Source organism: Nuphar pumila, chromosome 7, assembly GCF_984573655.1.
Source record: "Nuphar pumila chromosome 7, dmNupPumi1.hap1.1, whole genome shotgun sequence".
Taxonomy (NCBI): Eukaryota; Viridiplantae; Streptophyta; class Magnoliopsida; order Nymphaeales; family Nymphaeaceae; genus Nuphar; species Nuphar pumila.
This window is the reverse complement of record NC_143255.1, coordinates 10,290,044-10,305,713: the sequence shown is the minus strand read 5'-3', so window position 1 is coordinate 10,305,713 and position 15,670 is coordinate 10,290,044. Positions and strand designations below refer to the sequence as shown.

Below are 15,670 nucleotides of genomic sequence, written 5' to 3'. Positions count from 1 at the left end.
AACTTGGCCAACCATAGTGGAAACTTGAAGATGAAGATTTGTAGGCCAAACCATGAAAAAGAAACAATTTTTGGCTGGTTATAGAAGCAAAATGTTATATATTTCCCTGAGGTTTATGGTATAGTGGTGAACCCAAAAAATTCTGTCAAGTGCAGTGACAAAGCATTTCATGTAGCCCGATGCATTCTTATGAAAAGTGCGGACAATAACTTTTGTAAGTTGTCTTAGTCCGGTTAACAAGTCTGTTTTCAGGACAATGGGTTAGCACTAGGGCTGGAAATAAGCCAAGGTGCTCACGGCTCGGCTTGCATTCAGCTCGTCAAGAGCTTGTTCAAACTCGTAAAATAGGCTCAGCAAACCAAACATGAAGAATAAGTGTTCGTCTCAGCTAGGCTCATATAAGCTCGTTAAGTAGTAATTAATCTATTTTAGATATATTCTATATCATATAACATAGCATAAAACATATTATTGAAGTATTTGTTTGCAACCAATAGGTTTAGTGACAAATGTTATTGCTGCCAGCTCTGAAACAACGTACTTCTTTTGTAGTCCTATACCTTCCAGCTTTGAAATATAATTTTTTCAGTAAACAAACCAGTTCGGCTTTTACAAGAAAGTTTACTTATTTTCATATCCAAAGAAGCGAGCTTTCCACATTTTGGAACAGTTTTCTTACAAAACTTTGGAAGTATGAAAGAAGATGTAGTTTCTGGCTTCTAAGCTTTCTATGAAGCAGGCTTTAGAGGGTTTATGAAGCTTCTGGTAACCATCTTCTGAATAATGAGATGCAGTAAAAGAATTATGTGCCAGCTTGGGTTACGATTTTCCCATGCTGTCATCAGAATTCCAAAGTGGTTGGAATAGTTTCGTACTGTAGCCGGGAAACGATGGTTTCAGGAACTGTTTTCATATGACATGAAAAAATCGACATCTCGTTGAAAGGGTTTGGATTTGGAGCTTATTTTCACATGAAAATCGGGATGTTGATTGAATTTGGCAAAACGTTAATTCTCATATTTGGCACAACTACAAGGCTGCAAAAACATGTTACTAGTAAGGGGTGTCAACGGGCCTGGTTTACCCAGACCCGACCCGAACCAAACCCTATAGGGTCCAGGTATGGTGATAAATAAGAAGACACATGGACCTGGGTATAGTTTGTAAAATTTTATACCAGACAGGACCTGAGTTCCGATTAAGACTCCCAAATTTTCAATGTAAAAAATGCTAAAAAAAATATGATTTGACCGGGTATGGTCTGGGTTTAGTTCATGTAGTTCTTATCGGGTTCGGGTTTGGTTTTTCTTATAGTAGACCCATTTAGACCCAGGTCCGGACTCAATAACATACCCAAAAATCTGGTCCAAGTCTGGTTCCACCTAGGTCCGAACCCAACCCGACCCATTGACACCCTTAATTACTAGTACCAAAGAGAAAAGTTGTTTGCCACTTGTTTCCAAAGTGCCCTTTCTCAGGATAAGTGCCAAGTAGGATTCCATGGGAAATTTGAAGTATTTCATCCATCCTACTGATTTTTGGCCACAAGGTTTCATAGGGATGATTTCTTCTACCCTAGCTTATGTCACGAAAATAGGTGGACACAAGAACATGGGATGCGGGTTTCTTAAGTTCTTAAAATTTGTAGGAAAATGGGTTACTAGGATACAGAATTTTTTAAGTTTTAATACAAAAATATTTATTAAAAAAATCATTGAAACATTATTAAAAGTAATAAAAAATATTAATGCAATGACTATATGAATCCGTGTCTAATTAGCATGCCTGCTCATGTTACCAGGGACACAGCCAAAATGGCGTGTCACTGTGACATAGTGACATATACCCAAATTTGGGAAACCCTTGATTAGCTGGCCCTCTCCCTCTCTCATAAACACGACTGAAGTGCATTCATATGCCCAACATGCATTTTAACATTTTTTTTTAATGACAAGGAACCCACGACCACCCTGCCTTACCTAACCCACCTCTGAAAGTTACGGACACACCCGTGCGCCATTGGGGTTTGATCCCGTGCATTTACACAAATTGAAACCAGATGATTTTGAGAAATTTACATGAACATTTGAGTTAGAGAACGAGTTATTACAGTTAAGCACCCGCTTAATCTGAAATTCTGAATGCATTTCAAATATCCTCTTGAGGTATAAAAGGAAAAGTATTTGGTACCCTCGTGGGTAAGGAACCCCCTAGTTGAAACTTATACTGGAAGGTTTCTATTTTTTTTTGGATCGATTCTTGGATAATATATACTTTTTTGATGTACAAATATGACTTTATGAAGGTTGAAGATTTGGTACATTGTAGCCCATCAAATTTTCAACCCCTGCAAAATATTACATATACTTTCGACTAAACCCAAAATATATAGATCACATCTACAGGTTCAAATGTGCAAAAAACATTGAAAAAAAGAATATTACAGTGTTTTACCAAGGGGGTTCCTTACTCAGTTACTTATAAGGGTAGCAAACATTTACCCGGCTTAAAATAATATTTTTGTCATTATTATTAAATAATTTATAATATTTTCTAGTTTTTTATTAATTATGGGCATGGATTTCAGTCTTTTTTTACCAAACCAAAAAAACTGATAAATTTGGTGGCTTTCACTATATAGCAGATAAATTTTACTCTTTCTGTAAATAACTGATAAATTTGGCCGCTTTTTGCAAGCCGGATTTTGGATCTCATTTCCTCGACCCAACACAACGCAAACTCAGGCATGTATTGTCTGGTAATTAGGACATGAATGAACAGGATCCGGATTTGGTTGAGAAAATCATATCCAGGCTCATCCTGATTCCATTCAGATCCAACACAGTAAGGAGTGTCAAAAGAATGGACCTTCACCAGGCTCAGGTAGGTGCATACACGGATCTGACTCTTTAGGTGCTGGTACCAAGCCCAGATGTCAGTCCCATTGGACCTACGATAGGCAAAACCATGCCTGGGGAAAACATAAACAATAGCCTAAAAAAATGTTCTTGGTATCTTTTAATTGAAAAATTGCATATCTTACCCTAAATATTGACTCTAGCCACGTATGAAATTATTTTGAAAAATAACTTTATTCTATGACAAATATGACAAGTTTTTCCAAATGCTCTAAAAGTTCTTAAATCCAACCATAGTCCAAAATCGCAAATAAGCAACTTTTTAGGACTTTTTTTACCTTCGCACAAGTGAACCTCACGAAGTTTGCACGATATATCGTTTTGCCTGTCAGCTAAGACAAAACCTCACTTAAATGTATATTTGCAGATATCTTTTATGGTCCTCAAGAAGCGTGCAAAAAATAATATTATTTATTTGGTCTTCTTTCTTAATTATAAAATTGTAAATACCTTAGTAAAATCATATTTTATATCAAAGTCACGAGTAACCGTGTGAACCTTCTTCACTTAAATGTATGTTTGCATTTTTTTTTGAAGTCTTCAGAAGCATGCAAAAACAAATTTTGTGAACCTCCTTATGATCGCAACTTCACAAATACCTTAGTAAAATCACATATTTTATACAAAAGTCATTGAATATTGTGTACACCTCATTTTTGTAACCCTTAATTAATTGTATATCCACAATTTATTTTTTGCAGTTCTCATAAAGCACACAAATATAACTGATATGAACCTCCTTTAATCGTAACTTTGCAAATAATAGAGTAAAATAGTATATTTTATAAGATCACATATCTAATTATGTTGAGAGACATATATATTACTAATAATAAAGTAAAATCACATATTTTCTTATTATTTATTGTAAAATTGCTAAAAATCAAAAATCTTGGTTATTGTTAGCAACAATTATTTGCGAAACTCCCTAAAATTGCAAATCCATCATTTTTTGTTATAATTCAACTGACATTTTACAATTCAGTAGATATTTTTTGTTATAATTTAGTAGACATTTACATTCAAATTTTAAACTATATATAATTCACCTATAATATTTAAAACTGCATTCATTTATTCTTAGCATACATTTAAAATGTTAAACTATGAAATAGAAATTCAATTACAATTGCATTTATAGATATTTACAAAACATTATTTACTTAATTACAATGATTTATAATTACAAAACATTATTCACTTTTGTAGATGCCTAATATCATTATCGATAAGCTCAACTTGATTCTATATAATGGATTACTTTACGACAAACATATCCTTTAGGACATAGATTTTGGCCTATGCAAGAGCTAACTCTGCACCTACTCAACTTGCAGTCCTTCTAATCTTTTGACTCATTGGCTCATGTTCCTCCTCAAAGGCCCTCTTTTCAGAGGGCTGCATGCAAAATATTTGGATTGAGTAGCTATATCCTTGTCATCGACGACAAGTATCATGGAGGAACAATCGATGTCTTCACTGTCATCATGTCAGTCTTTAAGTTCAAAGAAGAATATGATGGGGTAATCCTTTGTTCCATCCTTTATTGGGAATGGTTTTGTTAACTGTGTCAGGGCGACCAATTGGTTGTTGAATATAACCAAATTGTCAGACCAGTCAACTAACCATTTAGTGTTCAACTTCATTCATGTTATGCAACCAAATGTTTGTCTTTGCAATGACCTTTGCTTGCACAACCACATCCTGATTCAACTTCTCCTCCTTCACATCTTCATAGGGTCTCCATTTTACCTACATAAAGAGGTTTTATTCATGGTTAGTCCTATATTGCATTACTTATAAACAAATATTAAATATTATAAAAAATACTTACATTTTCCATTGTGAGTCTTCACAATAACGCTCTTCGATCAATCCCCTTTTTGCTGCTTGATTGACTTCACATTGCAATACATGTGTGATTTCTAAGAATTTATGAAAATGCATATGATAAAGTATGTCCTTTGCATCCTTTGATAGAGATAGAAAGCACTGATATGCTTTAAACCAATAAAATCGGTGTATGTGGTATGTTGTATCATATAGTAAATACATGACAATTTAATAAATGATTGAATGCAAAATAGAAAATGATTACAAACATCTTATAAACATGTTTATACAAAATAACAAATGCCCAAAATACCTATCTAAGAGCATCAAACCTTATTCCCTTCTTCGATCTCTTCCTTAGAGCTTGTACTTTCTTTTCTATATCCTTTCCTTGTTGAGACAACTACTTCCCTTGATGAGGTTCCTCCTCCGCCCCTCTATCATCCATATTCTTCGTAGTTGCATCTCTAGCAATATCTATTTGGTCATTGAGGTTAGCAACAACCTCAAAGTGTGTGCATGAGTCAAACTTCTTATTCGATGAGTTCTCCTCCACCTTTCCCTCCTTAGATGCTTTCTAGATGAGAGACATGATTAGGGCAACAAACTTTTCATATTTTTTTGCACATTCTGTTTCAGTTTTACACTAGACACGACTTGTTAACTGCAATTTGGCCAACATTTTAGAGATTTGTTGCTGCTCCTTTAGGGGTGACTGATAATTGAGCTTGCATTTTTTATGGTAAATATCGGATAACCAGTATTTTACCCACGAAGCAGACTTCATCTCTATCCATGTATCAAGCTTATTACGTACATCATAGTGCATAGAATGATTCTGTACATAATTTTTCATTTTTGACAATTCTTGTTGCACTCCAACACTAGCAGACAATGTAGATATGAGACCCTCAGACACAGACTTCTCAGTCACCATATTGTGTCAAACTCTAACTATAACAAAGCTAATTAACTCATAAAACCTTTCTTGTAATAGATAGACCTTAATAAGTTTCAAAAAGATATCTTGTAACAGATATAAAATTACTACATTGACAAGCCAAACCATGTCATCTGAAAGTATCAATAAAAAATTTAACCTTTAACATCAAAGTATACATAACACTAAAAGATTTAGTCACCAATAAGAATAAATTAAGCACAATATTTATTCTAGAAAGTTGCCATTATTATATACACAACACTAAGAAGTTTATTCACCATTCATCAACGAGAATAAATTATTAGGCATAGCTATCATTACTACAACAGAAACACCACCACTGTATACAAAATAACTTAAAGAAAATTAAGCATTTCAGAAAAGCTAACTAAAACACATGCTTAAAAAGCATATAACAATGTTTAATTGTATCAAATAAGGAAAAAAATTGCAATGCCTCTAGGCATTAGAAGATGAAAGGGATCATAGCCATCACCAAGGTGTGGTTAACTCGTATCACTGTAGAAGCAATAACCTCAAGCCATTAAACTAAGTAATTTCTTAGAGTTTCATATATTTTTCAATGTATTGATTGGAGGCATATTTTTTGTGTGAAGGATAAAAAAAGGTATAAAAGAGAAGATGTAACAATATAAAAAAAGGTTGAAATATGTAGGTTCAGTGTTATCGGTATTTTATAAATATCAAGAAAAATAGTTATCGAAAAATTCATCAAAAATATTGTACTTATTAAAAAACACATCATTAAGAATGTGCTTACCGAAGAAAATCATCGTTAAAAATGTGTTTATCAAAAAATTCATCGTTGATGAATTTAAAAAACTTAATGATGAAGTGTCGCCAATGAAGTATTGAAAAAAGTGACCAAAAATAGTGAACGAAAAAGTTGTTGAATTTTTTTTGCGAAGGATCAAGAAAGTTGGAGACCATAAAGAAAGCCTAGAATATGCGAAAATAGCCTTGAGGTGCAGACAATCACTTGTATTTATTTTATTAAGAAAGCCGCAAACATGCAAAAGTATTACACATTTAGATATGCATTCTTATTGTGCTACTTGCATAGTTAGTAATATACTTATATCTTTTCGCATAATTAGATAATATAATCTTCTTATAAAGCATGTGATTTTACTCTATTATTTGTGAATTTACGGTTAAAAAAAGTTTGCATAAGTTATATTTGCACATTTCGTGAGCACTGAAAAAAATAAAATACAAATATACATTTAAGTGAGGGTTATAGAAAGGAGGTTCACACTCTATCGAATGACTTTTGTATAAAATATGTGATTTTATTAAGGTATTTGCAAAATTATGATCATAAGAAGGTTCACAAAACTTGTTTTTGCGTGCTTCGTGAATGCCATAAAAAAATAGGTGTGAACATACATTTAAGTGACATTAAAATAAGAAAAAATGTGGTTTGCACGGTTTTTCACAATTTTGGTATAAAATATGTGATTTTTACTATGGTATTTGTGATTTTATGATTAACATAAAAGACCATATAAATAACATATTTTTTTGTGTACTTAAGAACCGTCAAAAAATATGTGTCTATATGCATTTAAGTGAGGTTATGCCTTAGCTAACAGGCGAAACTATTAAAAACATTTGAGAAAACGTTATATTTATTATTCAGTGTCATTTTTCAAAATTATTTTATAAACCATACTTGCTTCGATTCTGTTAGGATGTGCACATCCAACTAATCGGATGTTGGCTAAACAGATTCGGTTGGCAAAAAGCTCACATCAGATCCGATTTTTGCATATAACTGGGTAGGATATCTGTCAAATCTCGTTATCTAAAAGACTTGGTAGCAAAAAGTTAAAACCATATCCACATTAAATTACAATCTGATACAGTTTTGGCTTACCAAATCCTACTAAACGAAATTGAATATCAGATAAAATCCGACCCTTTGACATCCGTAGATCATGCAGGTTAGGGGTGTCAACGTGTCAGATCTTGTTGGGACCAGGTGAGTCGAAACCCGAATCTAACTTTGAGGTGCAGTACCGGGTTCAGACCCGTCTCCCATCAGGTCTACCGTAAGAAAAACCACACCTGGGTTCTATAATAATTACATGAATCAGACCGAGTTATACCTGATAAAATAATATTTTTTATATTAGAAAATCACAGGTTTTACTGGAACTCATGTCAGACCCTGTTCAAATATAAAATTTGGCAAACCATACCTGACTCGATATACTATTCGAACCTTTTGGATCTGAGCCAGTTTTTAACCGGATCACCTTTTATTACCAAACCTTGACCTTATAGGGTTTGGTACAGGTCTGTCTGGATTAAACCTGACCCATTGACCTACTGTGGGTGCCACCTGAATAATTAATTGGACAACTGTCGTTATTGCCAAACCTGGGTCTTAACAGATTTGGTATGGGTCTGGATTGGAGGACCTACACGTCTTAACATATCATATACAGCTGTCGCCGTCATGAGATGAGGAGGACCTACACGTCTCTTGCCCAATGTTGCCCGGTATCGGCCCTGTATCGTTTGGGCAACGATTCAGGTGAATCGGCAATACCTATACTCAAGTGAATAGTTCTGAATCGGTCAAAAAATAATTTAAAAAATATTACATATCAATCAAGACATCTCACATGTTAAAGATATTAAAATAATATTAAAAAATGATTTTAAATACTTCTTTGCATTTATTAAAAAACAGACAATTTAAGAGTGAAGCGTATCGATTTTCTGCTGCCTATACGATACGTATCGGCCGATAGGCACCGATACTGACAACATCACGCTTGCCGAAGCAGGGGCGACCTTTTGTGCCTCACTAGAAAGTTCAGTACCACCGACTAGGCTTTCTTGTGCTTACACGTGGCCATCTAGCAGCCGCTATCACTAGAAGAATCCTTGGGCTATGCTGATGTGTAAACAGATATCGCAGCCACGTGGCACTGAGAAGAGTACGTGTCATAGTGACCAGGCAATCCAAAAGAAAATACGTCTCTTGATTGTCTTACAGGATAATATCTCCCTCTCTCTCTCTCTCTCTCTATATATATATATATATATATATATATATATATATCCTTACTCTGTTATGTTACCTAGGGACCAGTCATTCCTTTTGATTAATTTGTGTTCCTATATTTGTCTCTTCTTCTCTGTCCTTTATCCGAAAAATGGGTGTTCTGGACTATTTCTCTGACTGGTTGAGGCTGGGAAGAAGTACAAGGCACAGGAAACGCAAACAATTAGTGGTGAGTAGTACTCGAATGTCCACTTCTTTCAGGTTGCCCGGGTGCTGTACCAGCAAACTTTTTACCTACCAGTTGTTTCTTTTTAATGGTTTTATTTGATAATTGTATTGATAGGGCCCCAGCCATTGAAGTCCTCCTGGCTAAGGGGGAGGGAGTCCTTAAACCTCGAACATGTCTGTTCGAAGTCAACATGCTAAATAGGGTTTTTGAGTTTTTCCATAGTTTTTTTTTTCATAATTCTGATGTCATAATTTATTAGGAATCAACAATCGGATCATGTTTTTTGATGAAAAAGATACACTTGGGATCATGTTTTTTCGATCAAGAATAACACTTGAATCATGTTTTTTTGATGAAAAAAGATACACTTTGAGATCATTTTTTCTTGATAAAAAATAAGATATTTCAAGTTTTGAAAATTTACCTAAATTTGGGTAGGTTGATTTTTCAAACCTTATAAAAATTTGCCTATGTATGAAGATGGGATGCCCAAAGAGATGATCCTTCTAAAATCAAAGCACGTTCACTTTTATACATCAATGTTTTAAGATAAAACAAAAGACCTTAAAAAACTATTTAACATGTTTTATTTAGTGTGTTTTCGTCAATATATAGGTTAATATTGGTGCCTTCAAGGCACGGAATTATATGAAACTATTGAGGTGTAAATTATGGTTTCAAGCTTTATCTACTCAATCTGATCACATTGATATGTTCAGGATGGTTTGTTTTCTAAGGATCAAACCTTAGATCGTGTTAGTTCAATCCAAAAATATGATTTTTTGACTTGTGAAATTTTAGTACATTGTGGACTGTTAATTTTTAAAGTCTTTAAAAAACTTGCTTATGTATTGTAATTATATGATTTAAAACTCATTTTTCACAAAACAAAACTTGTTGACCACATCCATAAGATTTAATCTACAAAAGAATTTTAAAACCTATGATTTTCAACTCAATTATTTCATATAATTTTGTACCTTCAATAACACCAAATATTAACTCATATATATATATATATATAGTTGCTTGTCATTTTTTTGGAATATCACAAGTAAATGGTCATTTTCATGTTGTTTTTGGCAAATCTAACCTTACAGATGTGTTCAGCATGATTAATTGGCTACAAACTAACATTTGAATCATATTTTTTTATATAAAAAAATATGAATTTTCAAGCCTTGAATGTTCATAACAATTTTATACCATTGATTTTTAAACCTTATAAAAACATATCTACGTGTCAGAATCAGATGATCCAAGAGTTGATTCCTATAAAATCAAGCACGTAGAACACATCTGTATGGTCAGATTATAAGAAAACATGAAAAAATCATTTGAGCTAGAAAAGTGATAGACAATTATCACCTCATATATATATATATATATATATATATATATATATATATATATATATATATATATATATATATATATATATATGAAAACCAAAATATGAGAACTGAAAATATGGGCATTTCTAATACTTTTTTTCTAAATTCAACCATGTGGATGTACTTGGTATGATGAATTTGCTAGGAATCAACCATTTTATTGTGTATTTTTTATGGAGAAATATGATTTTTGAATGCTTGAATATTTATGAAGAATATGAGTCATTGATTTTAAAACTTTAAAATAATTTCATTTATGCATCAAAATCAGATGATTCAAGAGCTTATTCTTATAAAACAAAGCATGTGGATAAAATCAAGATTCAAGAGAAAAGAATAAAAAAATCATAAAAAATAATTAAGGTTCACACATTAGTTCTCATATTCTAGTGACTCTCTCTCTCTCTCTCTCTCTCTCTATATATATATATATATATATATATATATATATATATATATATATATATATACTTGAACTCTCCTTTTGTACATTCCGTTTGATAATGATTGGATGTTTCATCAGACTGTGGAGATGAAAGTGAGGATGGACTGTGAAGGATGCGAAAGGCAGGTGAAGAAGTCTGTAGAAGGCATGAAAGGTAGTAGCCTTTTTTATTTTAAAAATCGTCTTTACAGTTACAAATGTTAGATCAAATGCACTCTTGTGTCATTTTTGGCTAAAAGGGAGGGATAATTTTAGGAAAATGGTTAACTTCATATGTTATATAAAATATGTATATATTATGTATATTTTATATTATATTGTATATAATATGCATTATATGTTATTTTTATAATATGTTTAATGTATAACCATCTTTTTATGTATAATATGCATACTTTTTATATTATATTTTATATAATAAATATAATTATATACAATATATATGACTTGGTTGAGTCATGAGTGAGCCGATCATCAGCCAAATCATGCTAAAACTCGGCTGAGTTATGTTGATTTTAGGATCATTCATTGGTTTGACCCAGTGACTGAGTTCGAACTCAGTCACTGGGTTCACTCGGCAAGTTATTAAACCTTGGTTTTGGGTTTACCTTACAAGTGAGAGGGATGATTAAAAACTGGATTTGGCACCCAACTTGCTTTTGGTGTCATCCAAACAAGGTCTGAATTCCATTAGGCATTCAGATTTGGTTTGGTATCCAACCTGAACCTGATCCATTAACATCATTGTTGATTAAGTTTTGTCCGACCGGCAACTATTTATGTGCTTATGCGAGACTATCATCATTTTAATCTGACCTTGCTAATAACAATCCGGTACAAGGTGGCTGGAGAGGCAACTATTAAATCCACACATCTTTATTTTTTCTGATTTTTAATATTTTTATTTTTATAAAAATTATATGTATTTACTTTTAAATAAACCAATACCAAATGATACACGTCCGAATACAATACAGCTGATACTTTTTTATGAAAAACTGCTGAGAAGGTTGTATGTTCCCCCGGGAACACGGGGCCGCGTGTTCGGGGTTCCGAATGAGTGCCATGTTGGCACAAATTCGGCAGGAGGAATATCTTGGGATCCACGATATTCCTTAGTACACACCCAAACAGGTCCGATTATGACAACATTGCTTTTAATAGTTGATCGGATGTGTCCTGAACACACGTGTGATTGACAGTTGCTTTGTACCAGTATATACAAAGAGATTGAAAAAACTGAAAAATATTAGGCTCATTTCTCGTTCTCCCTGTTCTGCACCCATAGGTTTATTGGGAATCGACTCTTGAATCATGTTTTTTCAACCGAAAAACATATTTTTATGAGTTGGAAAAAGATGATACCTGCGTAGTCATTGATTTTGGATCACCAGAAAAACATGTTCAGATTCAGGCGATCTAAAAGCATGTTTTCACTAAACAAAACCTATAGATCACCGTTAGACATGAAAAAAATAGTTAAAACTATGAATTTTGAAAGGGCTAAAGAACACATTACTCTACGGTTCCTTCAAGTAGAAACTGTGATCATTTTTTTGGTGGATCAAGACATTATTTAGTCAAAAAGTAATTTTTATTTTTCGATAGTGTTGCATAAGCCTACTTTTGACATCATGCTTTTACATTCAAAACGATTCAATCCAAGCACATTTCTTAATAATCGGATTGAGCTGAATGCATCTTTAAGAATGGATTAAAAAACTCATCTTTGAGAATGGATAAAAAAATCGCAAAAATGCTGTTTTGTGAGTTTTAAGTTTTCGCGGCGCTTTTAAAGCTCCGCTAAAGGTCAAAGTTCAGCTGGGACCTTTAGTGACTCTTTAAAGCATCACTATTCGAGCCCAAAGGGAAGTGCACATCTTTTGTTAAAAAAATGTTTAGTGATGCTTTAAAGCACGCTAGAGGCGCTAAAACACACAAACAATGTGTTTTAGAATCTTTTTTTTGTTTTTTTGGATAGTGGCCTTCCATTACTCCCTGTGATGGGCGGTCACAATCATTCCATTGGTCTCTCTCTCTCTCTCTCTCTATATATATATATATATATATAAAAGGTGGTAGCAGTGTTGTGAGAGGCGTACGCTATGCTTCAGAGGCGAAGCACACGCTGAAGGTACTGAGGTGTTGCAGTGATGCACCTAAGGTAAATATTGAAATCAGGTACCGTGTAAAAAATAAACATATATTAAAAATATTGAAATCAGGTAGGCGTACGCTTCAATATTTTATCGGCCCATACCCTACGAGGAAAAAAAAAACGAAGTGTAAAAATAAACATATATTAAAAATATTGAAATCATCTCATGTTGTGAGAGGCGTACCTGAGGCGTACGCCTCGGAGGCGAAGTGTAGGCTCAACGCCTCACTTCGCCTCATCGCATTTAACAACCTTGGGTGGTAGCCGCTGATTAGTGGACGTGCTAACCGGGCTTTCAAATGGTTTTTCCCATGTATAACAATACAGATGTGTTGACAATGATAGATTTACTAGAAAACGACACTTGCTTCATGTTTGTTGATGCAAAACATGATTCTTTAAGCTTTGAATATTTAGAAAAATCTTAGACCGGTGATTTTTTAAAACTTATAAAAACCTACCTCTGTACTGGAATTGGATGATCCAAAAGCACGAAAAAAGTCTTCAAAAGTCTGGTTAGCACCATAATTTAATTTTGAATAGGTCATGTTAAATCATTAACAGTGAAAGGAAACTTTTTTCAAATAGAAAGTGTCATACGATATAAACATATTATATTATCTTGAAAGTCAAATGCACCTGTATGATGGGGAGGTATTTGAGAGAATAATAGTGACGCAAACAGGATGGATATGTAACAGCTAACTAATCAGTGGGGGCTCCGCTTGTCTGGTAGGAACAATATTGTAAGTCACCTTGTGTTGGGACTTTACAGGTTCAAAACCCAATGGTATAGTTGTATAACTGGTTGGGGTCTGCCTAACCCCAACTCGCCTTTCAAAAAAAATATAACAGCTAACTAAATACATGGAGGAGTAGGATCAAGTCAAATATAAAACAACAAAAAATAAAAAAAAAACTTTATTTTGGATCGGACTCATTGGGGTCCATTCCTCTCTCATTAATATGGCATTAATGCCAATTAAATAAAAACCTTTAATTTCATATAAACAAAAAACACAAGATAAGGCTCACAAGCGCTTTACTCATCTGGTAAGGACGAGCTGAGATTGTCACAAAGTTGACATGAGGTCACAAGTTTGAACCCCACAGGTGGCGTCCCTTGCCGCAAGGTCTAAGCTAGGTGTACTTCCAAGTGGTCTTGGGGAACCTCTAATGTTTTACCAACTGGAGGCCATCCAATGTAAGATTGATGAGGGAGTTTTTTTCCTCAAACACTTGATAAATCAGGTTTTTGGCAAAATCTTGTTTTTGTATTGTGACAAAACCTGGTTTTTTCTTATGTCTTCCGTACATGTAGGGGTGTCAACCGGTCGGGTTTGGTTCGGACTCAGGTGAAACCAGACCTGTCTTCGATTTTATGGTATCGGGTTCGGACCTGATTCTAGTCAGACCCACCATATAACAAACCATACCCGGACCCAATAAAAACTTGATTGAAACTCGGGTCGGGTATAAAATTTCACAAACTATACTCGGGTCCATGTATTAATTGAACCTTCAAGTCCGGACCCAGGTCTTAATCAGGTTTTCTTATGTATCACCATACCGGGACCCTATAGGGTTTGGTAGGGGTCGGGTCCGGGTTGACACCCTTTTATATATAGGGCCTTAGGGTTTTAAACCGAGGTTGTTTAAAAATAGAACTTAGTAAATAATAGCACTTGCCGACGACATGAAAATTGGCAGTCTTTTCTTCGGCTATCAATCGAAAAAAGAAGAAAGAAAAACTATTTTTTTCTTGGTGGATAGTTTAAAATGCAACAAAAGAAGAATTTATTAAATATGAAAACAAAAAAAAATCCAATGTAATGCAAAGAATTCAAATATGTTACCTATTTTTAGTGTATACCTTTACATGTTATACATCAAGATTTTTTAATATATTTTGTTAATTTTTAAATCTGTCGATAATTGTTCTTGCCAAAAAAGAAAAAACTGAAAACGAGATTTATGACATTAATTGATTTAATTGGATGCAGGTGTGACCTCCATAGATGTTAGCCTAAAGCAACAGAAGTTGACTGTGGTTGGGTACGTGGAGCCCAAGAAAGTGTTGGGGAGGGTGAGGAGGAAGACTGGGAAGAAGTCTGAGTTATGGCCCTATGTGCCGTACGGGTTGGTCCAGCACCCATACGCACCCGGTGCGTACGATAAGAAGGCCCCGCCCGGCTACGTTCGGAACGGGATGGACGGGAACCTTGGCCGCGCCAGCTCGACGGAGGAGAGACTCACCAACGCCTTTAGTGATGACAACGCTAGTGCGTGTACCATCGTGTGATTGGAGCTAGGATCACATGGCACAGTTTGAGTGTACCCTTTGCACCTGGCTGCCCTTCATCTGCCTTTGGGCCCAACAACTGACAGACTGAGACAAAGATGGAGGGCATCATGTACAGCGGCACACTTCAAAGTGTGCCATGTGATGGCACCTGATCCCCTCTCGTGTGAGTAAAGTTTGTCTATTCTGCTTGTTTGTATTTTTTTTTAGAGTGCCTGTTTGTATATTACGCAATGTATTTTTTTTTCTTTTTTTTTTTTGGTTTTCTTCAGTTGGCTATACTTAAATGATTAGCAATACAAAAAAAAAATATTAGCAATACAAATAAAAGTATTACCAATACAAAATGACGCATAAATTTTTGAAATTATTAAAAACACGTTTAAAATTATGCTTCGTTAATGAAAC

The 15,670-nt window shown here is 34.2% G+C and overlaps 1 protein-coding gene across 1 annotated transcript; it reads left to right on the top strand.

Annotated features, from left to right (window-relative positions):
- Positions 1-8,885: 8,885 nt before the first annotated feature.
- Positions 8,886-15,262, top strand: LOC149831108 (heavy metal-associated isoprenylated plant protein 26-like). The gene is made up of 3 exons (XM_090011974.1): positions 8,886-8,963; positions 10,881-10,956; positions 14,964-15,262. The coding sequence occupies exons 1-3, from the start codon at positions 8,886-8,888 to the stop codon at positions 15,260-15,262; spliced, it is 453 nt and encodes a 150-aa protein (XP_089868100.1).
- Positions 15,263-15,670: the final 408 nt, after the last annotated feature.